This window comes from Hippocampus bargibanti, linkage group LG03, assembly GCF_051943395.1.
Source record: "Hippocampus bargibanti isolate YZ-2025 linkage group LG03, ASM5194339v1, whole genome shotgun sequence".
In the NCBI taxonomy this organism is placed as follows: Eukaryota; Metazoa; Chordata; class Actinopteri; order Syngnathiformes; family Syngnathidae; genus Hippocampus; species Hippocampus bargibanti.
Window position 1 is genome coordinate 19,076,949 of NC_142736.1, and position 15,125 is coordinate 19,092,073.

Here is a 15,125-nt window from a genome sequence, read left to right on the forward strand (position 1 = left end):
TCTCTGCTTCTTCTCATGGCTCATAAGATTGTATCCCTTTTCTTCTTGTCTTTATTCCCACCACACTCATGAATTTGGGGCTGCAGAATACTCATACCTTCATGCAACTCTGCTAAATTTTCACCACAGACGAATTTGTCTGTGAAAGTGTCTCTCGTATTCAAAGCTACTTTAAGATCATTAATTAGTTATCTTGCCTGACCACACTGAATACATTATTCTAAAACAAAGGCGACAAACTCATGTTTTTGCCGCGGGCCATATTGTAGTCACGGTTTTCTCTCAGTGGCCATTATGAATTTGGGGAAGTCATTAGAATGTTTAATCCCAATCCACACATTACATATCGAGTGCACAAAAAAAATCATGAATAACTAGTTTTCATATTTGAAGTCAGACATATTGACTGCAATTGTGGATTACATGGGACAATTTGAAATTTTGGTTCGGACTTTGAGCAAGCATCATGGAATTTCACAAGTTCGATTTGCTTTCGCGGGCTGAATAAAATGATGTGGCGGGCCATATTTGGCACCTGTGTTCTGAAAGAAACAGTCAGAACAGATTTTCTGCCCGAAGGAGACACAACAGAATCTCAGGTGAAGAAGCACTTGGGTGACAAAAGGAAATAGAAAAACTGCTTTTGATTGGGAAGAAAGCAAAGTTAGTGACGGGTGGATTGTAAAATGATGGGACGTATACCTTCCCAGTCCGGACTGTAAGGGACTTCCTCTGCCTCCATCTCTGGGGAGGCACCCTCCAAGCGTCCCTCTTGCATGACATTAGCGATCTGCTTCAGATGCCTGAGGAGTTTTTCTTCCTTTTTCGTTGGCGTCAACGTGCTTTTCCTCCGCCTTCCACTGTGGGGCACCAGAGAAATAAAGGAGAGTCCTGAGAGTCTTGACTTTCAACCGTGTTCGGTGGCAGCGAAGCTTTTCATGCTGCCTGCCGTGTAAAAGTGTTGTTCTCTTTCTTCTCATTAATATGGTGATTTGTTCCTACATTAATTTATTTTTGGGGAGTTTGAGAAGAATATCTAACAAACCTCCCAGAAGCACGAGTATTTCGCGAGACAATTCTCGCCATGATCCTTTCAGACTGAAGTAGTCTCTCGTGTAGTCTGGGAAGCTCATCGTCAATTGCTAAGAGAAACACAGCCACTTATTATGACGTACAGAAATGTAATGACAATCAGAAAATAAAAGGTTTCACGGAAAATTTAAATGGACCTTTCTAAACACGTAAACACGCTCCCCACCTTTCTCCAAAAGACGTGGATTCAAAAGTTGAGACGAGGTCAAGAGGAATACTTCACATGTCACTTGTAGCATTCAGAGTGAGTATTTTCTCTCTGTATAATTCAATAACCATTAATCTCTAGTACAGGGGTGCTCATTACGTCGATCGCGATCTACGTCGATCGCAGCGTGACAGTAAAAAAAAACATTTGTCAGCCTATCAAACGTCCCGTCACTTGATTGACATACAGGGCAACCATTCAGATGACAACTGAATTTTGACCTTTCGGTCGCCGTGCATGCGTAAACAACGGCGCTAAACGCAGCAAAATGTACAAACTAGTCAGCGAATTACCTCAGATTTTAAGCCCTTGCTAAAACATACGGTGATCAAAATGAGTGAGAAAGCTGGACCAAGTAAGTGGGCAAAACATATTACTTTCATACGGAATGCCAGCTGAGAAAGAGAAAGGTGGACGAACTAAAACCCCAGTTGTCCGGACAGCAGTCATTTTTCACTCAACATACTACTTCCAAAGCGAAAGCCGCCACCAAAGGATCGTTCCAGGTGAGTCACGCCATCGTTAAAAACAACAAGTCCTTCCATTGATTATGAAAAAAATTAAGCTACATAATACCAGCTAATGCTATGAAATGTATACTGAGTGAGTTTACAATTTAATAACTTTTTACTTTTATTTTATATATTTACTTTTAATAACGATTTGTTTGGTGCAAAGATAATAATGTTAATCACCAAAAAGAACAACAACTACAGTATTGGTAGTGGCATCCTGCTTTTGGGGCTTTTTGTCTTTTTCTGGCACTTGGGCCCTCACACAAGGTGGAAGGAATTATGAACAGCTCTAAATACCAGTTAGTGTTACCACAAAAATCTTGGAATGGGCAGTGAAGTAAATATTTCAAGAAAATCCTGTTACAACTTTATTTGGCCTGATTCAGGTACACTTGAAATCATGACAGGTGTGTGCGGACCGCCACTTACCATGTGTGTTGAAAGTGATTGTTTTATTCCGAACACAAATACATTGCTGGTCTCTGCTTTATGTCACACAATCTCATTCTAACAAGAGTGTGCAGACGTTTTGATATCGACTGATCATCAACTCATTCACTGCCAGTGTCATATTCACATAAATTGCAGGACCCACACAATATTGAGTTTTAGGACTTCTTTCATCAGAAAAAAAATAGTTAATTTCTAAGTTATATGGGTTTGGAGTAATATGAGGTGCAGATGGGAGCGGTTGTACAAAAGGCAAATACTGTGGGAGGGAAAAACATTAACAGAGGTCTCACCCGCGCTTTATCGGCACCTCCTTCACCCACAAGAAAAAACAAAACCCAAAGAAATTCGGGAATGGCGCTCTACGTCATATTTTCCCGAATAAATTTGGAAATGGCAGAGAATGAGTTAAGCTATTGATTTTTTATTTTTTTTACCATCAAAAAAATGCAGTGGGTGTGACACTTACCCATATTCCTCTCCATGTTCATAGTTGTACTGTACTGCTCTGATTTAGTAGCATTCTTGTCCCTGCAAGTCAACTGGCAACCAGAAGGATATAGTTCAGGCATAATTGTTTTGGAATAATAATAAAAATAACAATAATGAACACGAGAATATGAAAAATAGTCATGGTGGTCATAACCTTGTAGATTATATAGAGGATGTAAAGAAGAATTCCGAATCCATATATGGGTATGACCTGAGCCATCAGCTTGTATTTTCTACCACGTCCAATGCTTTTGGCTTTGGCAGTGGCCTCAACGCTGTACTTCATGGAGTGGAACGGATCAGCGTCCCACTGCTGCGGGTCATCAGGCAATGACACCGGATGCATCCCTGGCGGGCGGAACCCTGGGCCAACTACACAAGACATCATGGTCTCAATACTAGACTTTAGCCAACACAATATACAAAAAAGACATAAACTGCAATGAAATGTTAACTGTGTGAGTTAATACCAAATAAAATCTAGTAAATAGCTTATATGTTTTATACATTCCACATGTGGATTTACTCTAACTGTAGTAATGTTATTTATTGATTTTTTTTGGATGAGGTTGCATTTGTTTTTGTTGCCTCATATGCCCTTTTTGTATACACCCGCTCTTATCATCGGATCCCCTGTGTTTAACCAATCAGCTCCCTGAACATCATGTCGATGTTTCTCATTGTAATGTTTTAATGGGTGCAGGGCAAATGAATATGTTGATTCTTATCATTTTTTTTCATTTTGTTGTGTATTGAATTTTGTTTCATTGTCATTGTTGAGAATGGTTGTGGTCTCATGAAAAATATAGTAAAAAAGAACATCATTTCTAGATAATCGTTAATTCAGAATCAGAATCAGAAAACCTTTATTCGTCCCACGATGGGGAAATTTGTAATTTCATTTCATTTAAAGCACAATAGAATATTTGACATTTCCTATTCCTGTGACTTAAAGTTTAATGTCATTGTGATCAGGGACAATGCATACGTCTGGATTAGCAATAGCACTAAACCACACTTTTTGGGGGGGCGCAAATTTCCCCATTATTGGACGATTAAAGGCTTTGTGATTCTGATTCAGACTGATTTTTCATAAAATATGTTACATGAGAAGATAGCTAATTAAAGATGAAGGGATTCAGAATGCTTTCAATTGAACAAAATGACCAATACCAATTCAGTGTTATTTGTTAATATAATTATTTTATTTCCGTATAATTTTATTGGTTTAGGCCACTGGACATCATATACACACACACACACGCGCGCACACACACACACACACACACACACACACACACACACACACACACACACACACACACACACACACACACACACACACACACACACACACACACACACACACACTTTTCTATTACATTGCATTTTTAGGTACTGCGTTGATGCGATTAGACCAATACCAAGCACATTATTGTCTAATGCAACAGCTAGCAGCAGCATCAACAATACCAACAAGATGAAATGTGGATGAAAGATTATGTAATAAATTTGCTCACCATGTGGCTGTCCCATCTCCTTTTTGGCTCTGGGTAAAAGCATCCTGGGCAAGAAGAGAGACACGCACAGCACCGAGCATGATATCAAGGTAACCTTCTGACAGGTTGTGATGGACATGTTGAACTCGACAACAGTTTGGCATTGATTTCTCTTGAAGGGTAAAGCCAGCGTTCTCGGCTGTCGTCGCTCATCTGGTGATGTCCTGCTCAGATTAAAGCAGATTATATGAGCAGTTTTGATAGGCTGTTGAATATTATCAACTAATCCCCAGAGAGGGACACAACTGTCCATTTTCAACAGCATGTTGCTCATATGTACCCTGTTGGCTTGGATGGACAAAATGCCCTCCTAGGGAGATAAAGGTCAGATTTTATTTTTTTATTGCACTGTGGGTCAACAAACAAAATCCCTCAAAACAAGTCTATGTAACAATTTTACATTTACATTTTTGGGACTATTCATTAATGGTTTTGAAATGTTGAAAATAACCAGTTGCCCACAACGCAATGAGATGCAGGACATGACCTGTACTCCATTTAATACAGTACAGTCCAGTATTTATGTCCTATGCTGTGTTGCCCCACTTTACCAGCAGGTGACAGTGCAGTCTCGTGTACAAAGTTAATTCATTTTTTGTGACAATGTTTCAGTTTGACCGTGACTCCCGTATATTGATTTCTGTGTGGGTGGGGTAGCTAATCTAGGGGTGCTCGGCAAGAAGTACCATGCAATAGCCTCACAAAACACAAACCATGACAATGGCGAATCAATGAAACTTATATGAAATCAGTGGCATATGAAATGAAAAAAAAATCACGGCAAACACTCAATTCCAAATTCACAATGATGAACAATGTTAAAAGACACGAAATGTGTTTTTTTTTTCTTCAAATCAAACAAGCTACAAAACGACTCCTCTTTTGCTTGCATTTATTTTTTCCCCCGTCTTTTCTTTTCTATTAGCCTACTCTGAGTGATAAATGTATGTTCTCTATAGTTCCCAACAAGCCTGATAGCAGTGGCAGGCCGTGGATTTCATGGCTAGGCCTTCAGTAGTGCTATGTCTGAATCAATCCAGACTGAAAAAAAGTGTGGTGTGATTTACTACAAGTCCACTACAGGGTAGCATTAGCCAGGAAATAACTGACCGACCTTAATGATGGCCATTTTTTTCTTGAAAAGTCTGTCTTGATAATGAATTTTCTTCTCCTCCTTCAGCCTTTGTAGGTTGACAAAACAGCTATTGGATCAACGCAATATATTTGCTTATGCAGCTCGCTACAGATACAGCATGTTAGCTTTGGCCAGTATGCCCTTCACTAGTGGCTAGTGATACTATTATTGGCGAGTGACTAGCCAATCGTGACTAGTCAATGATAGTTTGTGAAAACTCTGACGCTGACCAGTGCCTTCAAGAAGGTGTTGGTTCCCCTTTTGTGTTGCCAACTCAAAATCTGATTGTTCAAGCAACAGTTTCATCGACATTGATTTTTATGCTCCAGGTCCTGAAGAACTGATTGTGAAGGTGTCCAGGTAGATTTCTGACCCTGATCTGTCATTGTAGTGTGAATGAGGTTTTATAGTAGTGGTTGATATACAGCACCAGCTAAGAATTCCAGGTTGTTGTTGCGAGATCCAAAGCAGGGCTGTTTTTTTGGCCATTTATGAAATGGTCCAATGTCAACTGTTTTTAAGCTAAATTTGATCATTTGCCGTGGCAGATGATCTCATAGCACAGAGCACTACAGTGTTTGACTTGACTAGATTGTCTGTTGCTGAATGGATGTTTACACATATGGACCCCCCCCCCCCCAATAAAATGTGTGGTTAATAGTCCAAAGGAGATTCCAGTGTAAAGTTACTATAGTACATGTAAGGCTAGAATTGGGAACTGGAATAATTTCACTAGGATGTTTTTTTTCAAGCAGTCTAGGCATTTTCTCCAGTGATGGATATTTTTAAAGCCATGTCAGCTCTGGTTAGGTCTTTCATTTAATGCCAAAGTCACAGAGGTCAAGTAAGTTGGACCTTGGGGACTTATTAGCAAGGACCGAGGTGGAGACGGAAACTCCCTCCTGTATTTTTTTCAAAGAATACTTATCAAGAATCGAAAGGTGTTGGGAATACAGATCAAGAGGGCAAAACCTTAAGAAATAATTTTACTTATATAGAACTGTCACAAGGATTATTTCTCCAAAATGGATACATTTTTTACTCTTCACATGCCTCACAGATCTTTGTGGAAATGATCATCAGACTAAAATGATGTCAGATTTGAGACATGCAGAAATGCCATGATGACATATTAGTATGCTCTCAGGATATCAGAACAAATATCTGAGTGCCCCTCATAAATCGTCGACGTTTCAATGCATTTCGTGTTTTAACCTAACCACGGAACATAAATTGTGGAATGTAATTTCCATACGACTGTCAGCTTCCAACATTCCCTTGACAACAACGCTCTGTTGAATTTAGGGAAGTTAAACAAGGCATCACAGGAAAATCAAATGCTCAGGTAAAACCTCGAAAAATTCATGATTAGAGCATTAGTTAATAGAATTAGGCTCATTGTTTAACTGTTACTGTGTGGTTGTTTGAGGAAAAGAAAACCCCTCCAAAACAGCAATAACCCACTTATCTCTATAATTAGGAAGTAAGTGGTGCAGCAAATAATTAAACTATTCTCTGGTGTGATCTTTTTATTTTATTTTATTTTTTAATGCATCACATATCAAGATCAATACTGTGCTACTCAAGGTGTCTGCAGGGCTGGTTGTGACATCGACAGCTCATGATAGTAAAGCTTTCGTACCAGGAGGACACTCAGACTATATTGGCCTCTGATTTCTGCACTGCAGCGGGATTCCATTTTACTCAAGCAATGCCTGCTGACCATTTTAATCTGGGACCATGAACTGGTGACCTTCATGTGACAGCTTCATTTGCTGACCACAAGCCAGACGGGCAGGCCAGGGCTTTACCGTCGCTGATTTATAATCTGGGGTGGGGGATCTATTGGAAGTTAGCAACATGCGGTACTTTCTTTTGATTTTTTTCCATCAAAGTATGATTTTTGTTTCAGAAGCATTAACAGAACAACAGAAGAGTATACTGTACTGCTTTTAAACCCCAATTTATATGAAAACGGCAGTGGTGGGCCATCAGGACCTTCAAAGCCTTCTCTGCTGGCCTAAAAATATCTGAATTACATAATGTGAATTAGATTTTGTCCATGAATTCTTAGTAAATAATTTCAAATTGAATTTCAGCGTCTTTTCATTGCTTTTCATCTGTTGTGCAGATTCCAGATTTACCCATCAACTGACCGACTGGACATGAAGCATTTAACCAATTAACCAATCACATTTCAGCCATCATTTGTTACCAGGGTCAGAAATCTACCTGGACGCCTTCACAATGAGTTCTGCCAGCCCTGGAGCATAAAAATATAATTGATGAAACTGTCTAAAAACGACTTCAAATTGAAACCGGAAGGGGCCAGTTTCAGAAAGTCCCGCCCCCTTGCTTGTGGTGTCACGCCAAGACGCCTTACCTTGCTCGAGAATCAAAACAATGGCTTCAGATTCGAAGAATATGCTTTCTTGTTACTCATCCAGTTATAAATATGATTCAAATAGTTCTGAAGAGGAAAGCATACATGTTTGCAATCGATTAAAGAATTTATTCCGTGCCATTTTGATGCATCTGGAGAGAAATGTAGTGACAAACTCTTTAGTGGTACCCAAAAAAGGCAGAAGATAGCGACAAAGCTCCGTGGAAATTGTCTCCTGGGAAGTTTTGTCAGCGAATATCAAATAGTAGTCTTGGTGCAACACACAACGATTCACCATCGCGTTATTTATGTCTTTTCCTTCTAATTACGCCATCAACACGAAGTTTTCAGACCAAACAAAGTACCGCAAAATACATTGAGGTGATGAAAGGACTGCTACAGTGTGTCCTTTCTCGGTCCGGGGTGTTGCTTTCGTTACGTAACGTCAGGACTCGTCACCAACTCAAAAACAAGACTTCAGCGTGAGTCGTAAAACGTAAAATATAGCTATATGCAAATATTATTGCAATTTTATGAGGTTATCATGAATCCACATGTTAATAGTAAAAAAAAAATACAAAGTTAATGACAGGATTTGTAATTTTTTTTTCAAGTCACAAGTTATTTCCTGGTCAATGGTACCCTCTAGTGGACGTGTAGTAATATCACACCACACTCGCACCTGATTGATTCAGCCAAAGCACTACTGAAGGCCTACGAGTGACATGCATGGCCCGCCGCTGAAAAATGAACAATATTAAACACCACATGCAATGAACATCTGGCTAAAACCTAAAGCCAAGTCACTAAATATACAATATCTCACAAAAGTGAGAACATCTCTTTAACTTGTCGCTCAATATTTTAATAGATCTTTTCATGGAATGATATTGAAGAAACGACAGTTTGCTACGACGTAAAGGAGTCAATGTGCAACTCATGAAAGTGTAAAATAACTCAACACAGCTATTAATGTCTCCACTCCTGGCAACAAAAGTGAACGCAGCCCTAAAATGTCCAAATTGCGGCCTCGTTGTCAATATTTTTTGTGGTCACCATGATTTCAGGAAACCGCCTTAATCTTCTTGGCCATGGTGTTCACCATGGTACGAAATTTAACACACCTGCTCCCCATTCACACCTACGGCCTTGAAACACTAATGAGACACATAAAACCGAGAAAGGAAAATGCCTGATTGAATGCAATGCACACTCACTTTTGTTGCCAACAGTGTAGATAATAATGTCTATGCGTTGATTGATTTATTTTTTTTTTCTTTCAGGGATAATATACACGCTGTACGCTATGTTCCTTACATTGTCACAAATTGTTATGATGTCAGTGTTGTAACCTAGTATTGACAAAAAATGGGATCAATGTTCTTCCTTTTGTGAGATATACTGTGAGTCACTGGTGTCAAACTCCGGTTTTCAAGGTCACTATCCTCGATGTTTCCTTGCCTCCTCCAATACATCCGATTTAAATGATCGGGATTGTTATCAGGCTCCTGCAGAGCTTGTTGATGAGCGTTTATTTGAATCGGTTTGTTGGAGGAGGGTAACGTTGAAAAAAAATCTGGAGAGTGACCATCGAGGGTTGGCGTTTGACACTTGTACTGTGTGTGAGACTCATGCTTGAAATTGTTTATATATCAAATGTGGTAATGGAATAAGCACTGTGCTGTGAATTGAACAACTAGTGAGAACTCTAATAACTCAACATTTCCATGTTCTGACTGGTTTCTTTATTTTTAGGTGAATGTCGATGTCGATGTGATTTAGTTTCAAGGTAAATTGCTAATTTATACTGTGGTTGCATTCAAATACAAATTCTCAAAAAGCAGCAATAGTGAGGAAAATTTAGTCACAGCTGGCATAGATGAATTATTATTATTGGCCATGCCATACTGTCGCTATAATCTTTTAATCCGACGAAACAAATATGCATTTGTGTACCATCTCTGGGTGAATGGATTATAGATTATCGCTGCCAGGCATAAAATGCCAACCGCGATTATTGCTCTATGTTGAATAAAGCATATACCACTGTTGGGGAACATTTGGCACAAGGAACCAGTTCAAAGTTAGTTAGTCGTGCTGCAGCGTTTGACATTAAAATTAAACATTAAAATATCAGTATGGTAATTTCATTGTTGTAACAACCGCCTCAGTTGTTAACTTGCTCAAAAAGTACCTCCGTTCTTCTTCTTTAATTGGACTTATGTTGAAATAAGACTTTAGTCTTTCACTTGAAAAGACCAAAGCACATATCAAGCTGAGCCGTGACTAAAAGAGAGGAATTAAATATAGTGCTGTCTGGAAGTTGAAGATGTTGAGTGATGAGTTTGTCGAGATACAAGCTGTCGTTCTGCTGATGCTTTGTTTATTGATTTGTTTTGCTTTGACTTGCAAGCAGAAACTTGCCGAGGCATCATGTCCAATCGGGTCCCTTGATGGGTACATGTATTTTTTTTCGGGTGATAATTTTGATACAATTGATCAGAACATACTGTTTACCAGTTTGGGAATTTGTGTGGAAGATAAGATGACTATGCTAACTGTGCTGGCTTGCTCTGCAGTGAGACCGCATTGCTGTCCCTCTGCATATTGCGACTAAAGTGTTCAAACGCTTTTAGTATATGAACTAAATTTCTACAGTTTAGCCGGTGTATATAATGTAGAGTCACTTTAAATTATAAACACTGTATTACAGTGTTTATTTTATTTTTATCAAAACTGTGTGCGTAGGTGAGGCACACAGTTCTCCTGCCTCATGACAGGGGGCGCTGGTGATTCGATATTCTTCTTGCGACTCCTCGGCTGCAGAATAATAGAATTAGTGACAGCAAGCTACAGTAAACAGTTAGCAAGTTAAGTGCAACCATCCAGTCATTTTTTTCGTGTTGCTTGGCCTTATTTTCAGAATGGAGGATTACATATCTAATGAAAGAAATAGAGAGACTTTTAAAACTGAAGAAAGTTAAGGAAGGCTTATACAAAGCAGGTATAGATGCATTTCTTCAGAAGGAGCGGCGCATGGACTTCATTTATTTATAAGTAAAGGTAACACGATAATATCATTTTTTAATTATTTTTTCTATGCTACAGTTTATATAAAGAATGCTGACGTGACATTTTAAACAAAACACATTAACTGTTGCCAATTAAATGGTGAATAAGATAGTTCATATGCTTGTAAATCTGACTGTGATGACGTCAGTGCCTCACCAGCCATGAACCTCACCGCACGTTACTGACACCCACCCACCTTTTGTTTCAATTACTGTATTTGGGGTAGTTTTGACTGTAATATGATAAACAATGGGTGATGGGGATGAATAAAGTAAAGCACCGGAATTACTGTATCATCAATCAGTTTTGTGTGAACAATCCATTCAGGAAAAAAATGGGTCGGTTACAGCAGGAAAAATCTCAAATTGCTACTCCTCTTTCAAACACACTGTCGAGTATAAATTTAGTCTTATTTTTAATCCATCTCTTACCAGTTTAAACTCATCAATATGGCTATTTTCCTTTTTATTTTGAAACTCTTGCTGGATTAAAACCTTGAAGTCACATGCTGGGTCAACTCCTCATCCTAAAATTCGGGGTACAAATATATCAGCAGTCACTTGCTCGCTCGTATATATGTGTTTTACTAAGGACAAGAATATTGTACTTAAAATAGGAGATTAACATGAAATCATCTGGGACAAAAGTATCCCCAATTGTCTTCAATAGCTCACCCAGTGTTGGTTCCAGAAGGTAGGAGGTTTGGCATTCGGGGGTTGGAATGGTTTAAAGTAATTTCCATTCATTGCAATGTGCATAGGTGATTTTAGATTCAAGTGTTTTATGTTACGGATGGTCACAGAAGAAATGAATCTCAAGGAGGAGTGCAACACGTGCTCATTATTTAATATAACCACACACATAGTCACAGGATGCTTCCCTATTTATCTTGTTGTTTTTAATGCTTTGTCTTGCTTCAGTGCTCATTCTGCAGGTACACTCCATGCACCCCACACACTGAGTTATATATTACTAATATGAGCTCTTGGCCTTGAGGTATTTACCATGCCTCTTTCCTATCAAGCCTTTAATTACTTAATTATTTTTCATCGAGCTCAATTAAAACACATTAGACTGTGCTGCTTCAAAAAGAAAAAAAAACTACGTATTGCTGCGACCAAACAAAACACACACGAGTCAATCGCACCCCAAGTTCTATCGTCTGTTAGCAATAAAAGGGATTGTGTTATTCTCCTGATCACAGCATGATTATTATGCTAAGAGCAAAATATATGATTGACTTTTCAAAAGCACTCAAGCACCTCCAGGAGAGAAATTGATTCACATATGTGGCAATCAGCGCAGTCAGTGCACCTTCCCCAAACAAAATGACATTTTAGGAAAAGAAATGGTTTTCGTTCCCTCTTCATGCAAGTGATTTGTTGTGCAATGTCACCTTACTCAATAGTCAGGTTTATATCATTACACACAGCCCCTCCTCTCCATGCTTCTATCTAAATCAGCCAATTTATTTCCAAATTGCATGTCGAGTGTCGGTGCAAGGACTTATGGAATTATATTAAATCAATATACTCCTTATGTATATATTTTGAGGAGCCTTTAATTTTATTCCCCTCCTTTTGATGATATTGAGAGTCATGAAGGACACGCTGTCACCAATATTGATGGGAAAAAGATGTTTGCAAAAAAAGTGAATGAGGTAGATTAATGGGCTAAAGAAATGCTTTATGGTATCCAGACCTTGACATTTTTTTAACTTGTGTGCTTGCCTGTCAGCACTCTGCACTCTGGCATTAATTTATGAGCATCAGCAGGATACAGCCTGTCACCAAGGTATGTCATTTAAATTTGTCTTGCTTTTGTGGACGATCATGAATAAAAAGTCATAAACCAAAGTAATATTAGGGACATATTTTTTGGGCAAACTGAAATAGGAGACAAGGAAGTGAAGCGACCAGCATAATATAAACACTGCCCAGAGCTTTAGTAACACCTGCATAGCGTATGGAAATGAGGTTGCAGATATTCAAAATTTCCAAATATGATGGATGATTCACAGAGATATTGTGAACATTTTTGAGTCCTCTAATTCCAAAAGTAAACTTGTCAAAATCAGATCCCTGTGAAATCAAGAAATAGAACAGTAATGAGCATGTTATTCAATCACTAATTCATTTGGACGATTATCAAAACTCAGCTCTGTCATCTTTTAGGGCATGATATTAAAATGGGTGTGGAATTTTGAGAATGTTATCGTTCTTGTTATCGTTCTTAAGACATTATTAACTCATTCACTGCAATTCACAATTTTATTCCGGAATGGAAAATATGTTGTAGAGCCCCATTCACAAATTTGTTCGGGTTTTGTTTTTTCATTCTTGTTTACCGATAAATCGCTGGCCATTGCATCTGGCAATTTATTTATCTTCAACAAAGGGGCAGCATTTCCCTTTTTTTCCATGTTAACGCTTTCTTCCAGCTTCAGCTGTTGTTAAAGCGCTATATAAAACAATATGTATGTATTGCTTTGTATTTTGACAGCCTCATATAACTCCAGACCAATATAATTTAGGAATGAACTGTTTTCTTCCGATGAAAGAAGAGAGTAAGGTTTCTAACACTGTATATGAATGTTTATGTAGTCCTAAAACTCAATATTCCGTGGGTCCTGGAATTCAAATGACAATGACAAAAACCCTGGCACTGGAGGGGACATATTTTTGCACGTCTGTCAGTAAATGAAATAATTGTCAGTCACTGCACAAAAGTTCAGTCTGGCAAATAGTGAACATTTCATAAAGCTGTTTTATGTTAGTCCCACTTGACATCTGTTGTCAAACAACATTTACTGCACTTACTGTCAAACTAAACATAAAACAAGGAGGATTAAACATTGTGTAAAAACATAATCAATCCAGGACAAAACATCAAAAGCAGTCCATATTATATGACTGTATACACATGATTATGGTGAGGTGCATTGACCTTTTTCCGATCATTTTTACCATCGGACAAAACTTGTTTTCTATATGTTGTCATTCTTGTTACCGTTGCAACTGAGACAGCCAATCAGGAAATGGTGTGCTGGAAAGGCCTGCTGAGGTTTCTTATGAGTGTTCGTGTGTCGTAAGTGTCCATGAAATAGTGTGTAAAACCAGCCCCAAATACTGCATGTTTAACTCCGTTTTCACCACAGCCCTCGGTTTAATGTGTACTTGGGTGTCTTTGACCCTTCAGTCCCAAATAATATATGTTTAAATCGGTTTTCACCACAGCCCTCGGTTTATTGTGTACTTGGGTGTCTTTGACCCTTCTAAATTGTCTGAAAGATGCGACACAAAAGACTTGGATTAATTTGTTGTTTTCGCTAAAGTCATTGTGTTCCATCTTAAAGCGCAGCATGTTTCCCCAGTGTGTTTGTGGCACCTTGAATGTCCTTAACCAGCACTAAAACGAGATAATGATGGTGCTCAACAAAAAAGAGAGAATGGTTTTGAATTATTAACAAGTTAACTTTGTAGTGGCGGCACTTTATCCCAGAGGACAAACATCCCCAAATGTTTGCAAAATATAATTAAGCCGAGGCATCTTTAAATGTCATTGCTGCCTGTGCCATGTTTCAAATTGTTCTGCATCAACAGAATTTAACGAGATGGCGAAGGAATCCATTTCCTGCAAGCATGTGATAAGCCACACATACAGTGGAGCACTTTCATTGATTGCCAAAATAAAGTATTTTGTATGCAAATGGCGGAATGGAGTGGCTAAGCTGATTCAGCCTCATGGACACCAAATAATGGTCTTTGCAATTAATACTTTTACATGCTATCCATTGAAAAATTTGCCTTTCATTTATTGGCTCCAAAACATTTACACGTGTCTTGGAAGGAGGGCAAAATGCATAGCGTTGCAATGGATTAATAAGCGAGCCAACAAACAAACAAAGCCATGCATCTTTCCCTCCCCCAGAGCGCGGTCCCCTCGTTGTCATGTCATGCTCCTGCACATTTTGGATTAACAGATAATCTTTGAACATGAAGGAAGGTCTGCTAACCCTGAGGGGGTGCTGTGTTGTGAGTGAAAGGGAGCACGGGATTGGAGGCAGTGTTGCATTGTTTGAGCGTAATGTGCTTGTCTTGTGCTTGTAAACATGCGGCACTTTTTGTTGAGACGATACGACCTTAAATAGCCCCGCTCCAGGTTGTGTTGCCGTCATGGACAGATAAGGACAGAGGGTCAGGGATGGGCTGATTTTATT

General features: G+C 38.8%; 1 protein-coding gene across 2 annotated transcripts in view; it reads right to left on the reverse strand.

The window, feature by feature from the left end:
* Window positions 1–15,125, reverse strand: part of ric3a (RIC3 acetylcholine receptor chaperone a) — a 53,187-nt gene that overhangs the window by 5,346 nt on the left and 32,716 nt on the right. Inside the window, exons 2-6 of one of the 2 annotated variants that reach the window (XM_088992412.1) lie at window positions 4,278–4,321; window positions 2,912–3,129; window positions 2,735–2,807; window positions 1,046–1,142; window positions 703–860 (exon numbers count right to left, since the gene is read on the reverse strand). In XM_088992412.1, the coding sequence (XP_088848538.1) occupies window positions 703–860; window positions 1,046–1,142; window positions 2,735–2,807; window positions 2,912–3,129; window positions 4,278–4,321 (590 nt within the window). Of the gene's footprint in view, window positions 1–702; window positions 861–1,045; window positions 1,143–2,734; window positions 2,808–2,911; window positions 3,130–4,277; window positions 5,235–15,125 lie in introns of those variants that run through there. The other variant, XM_088992411.1, reaches the window with a different exon arrangement.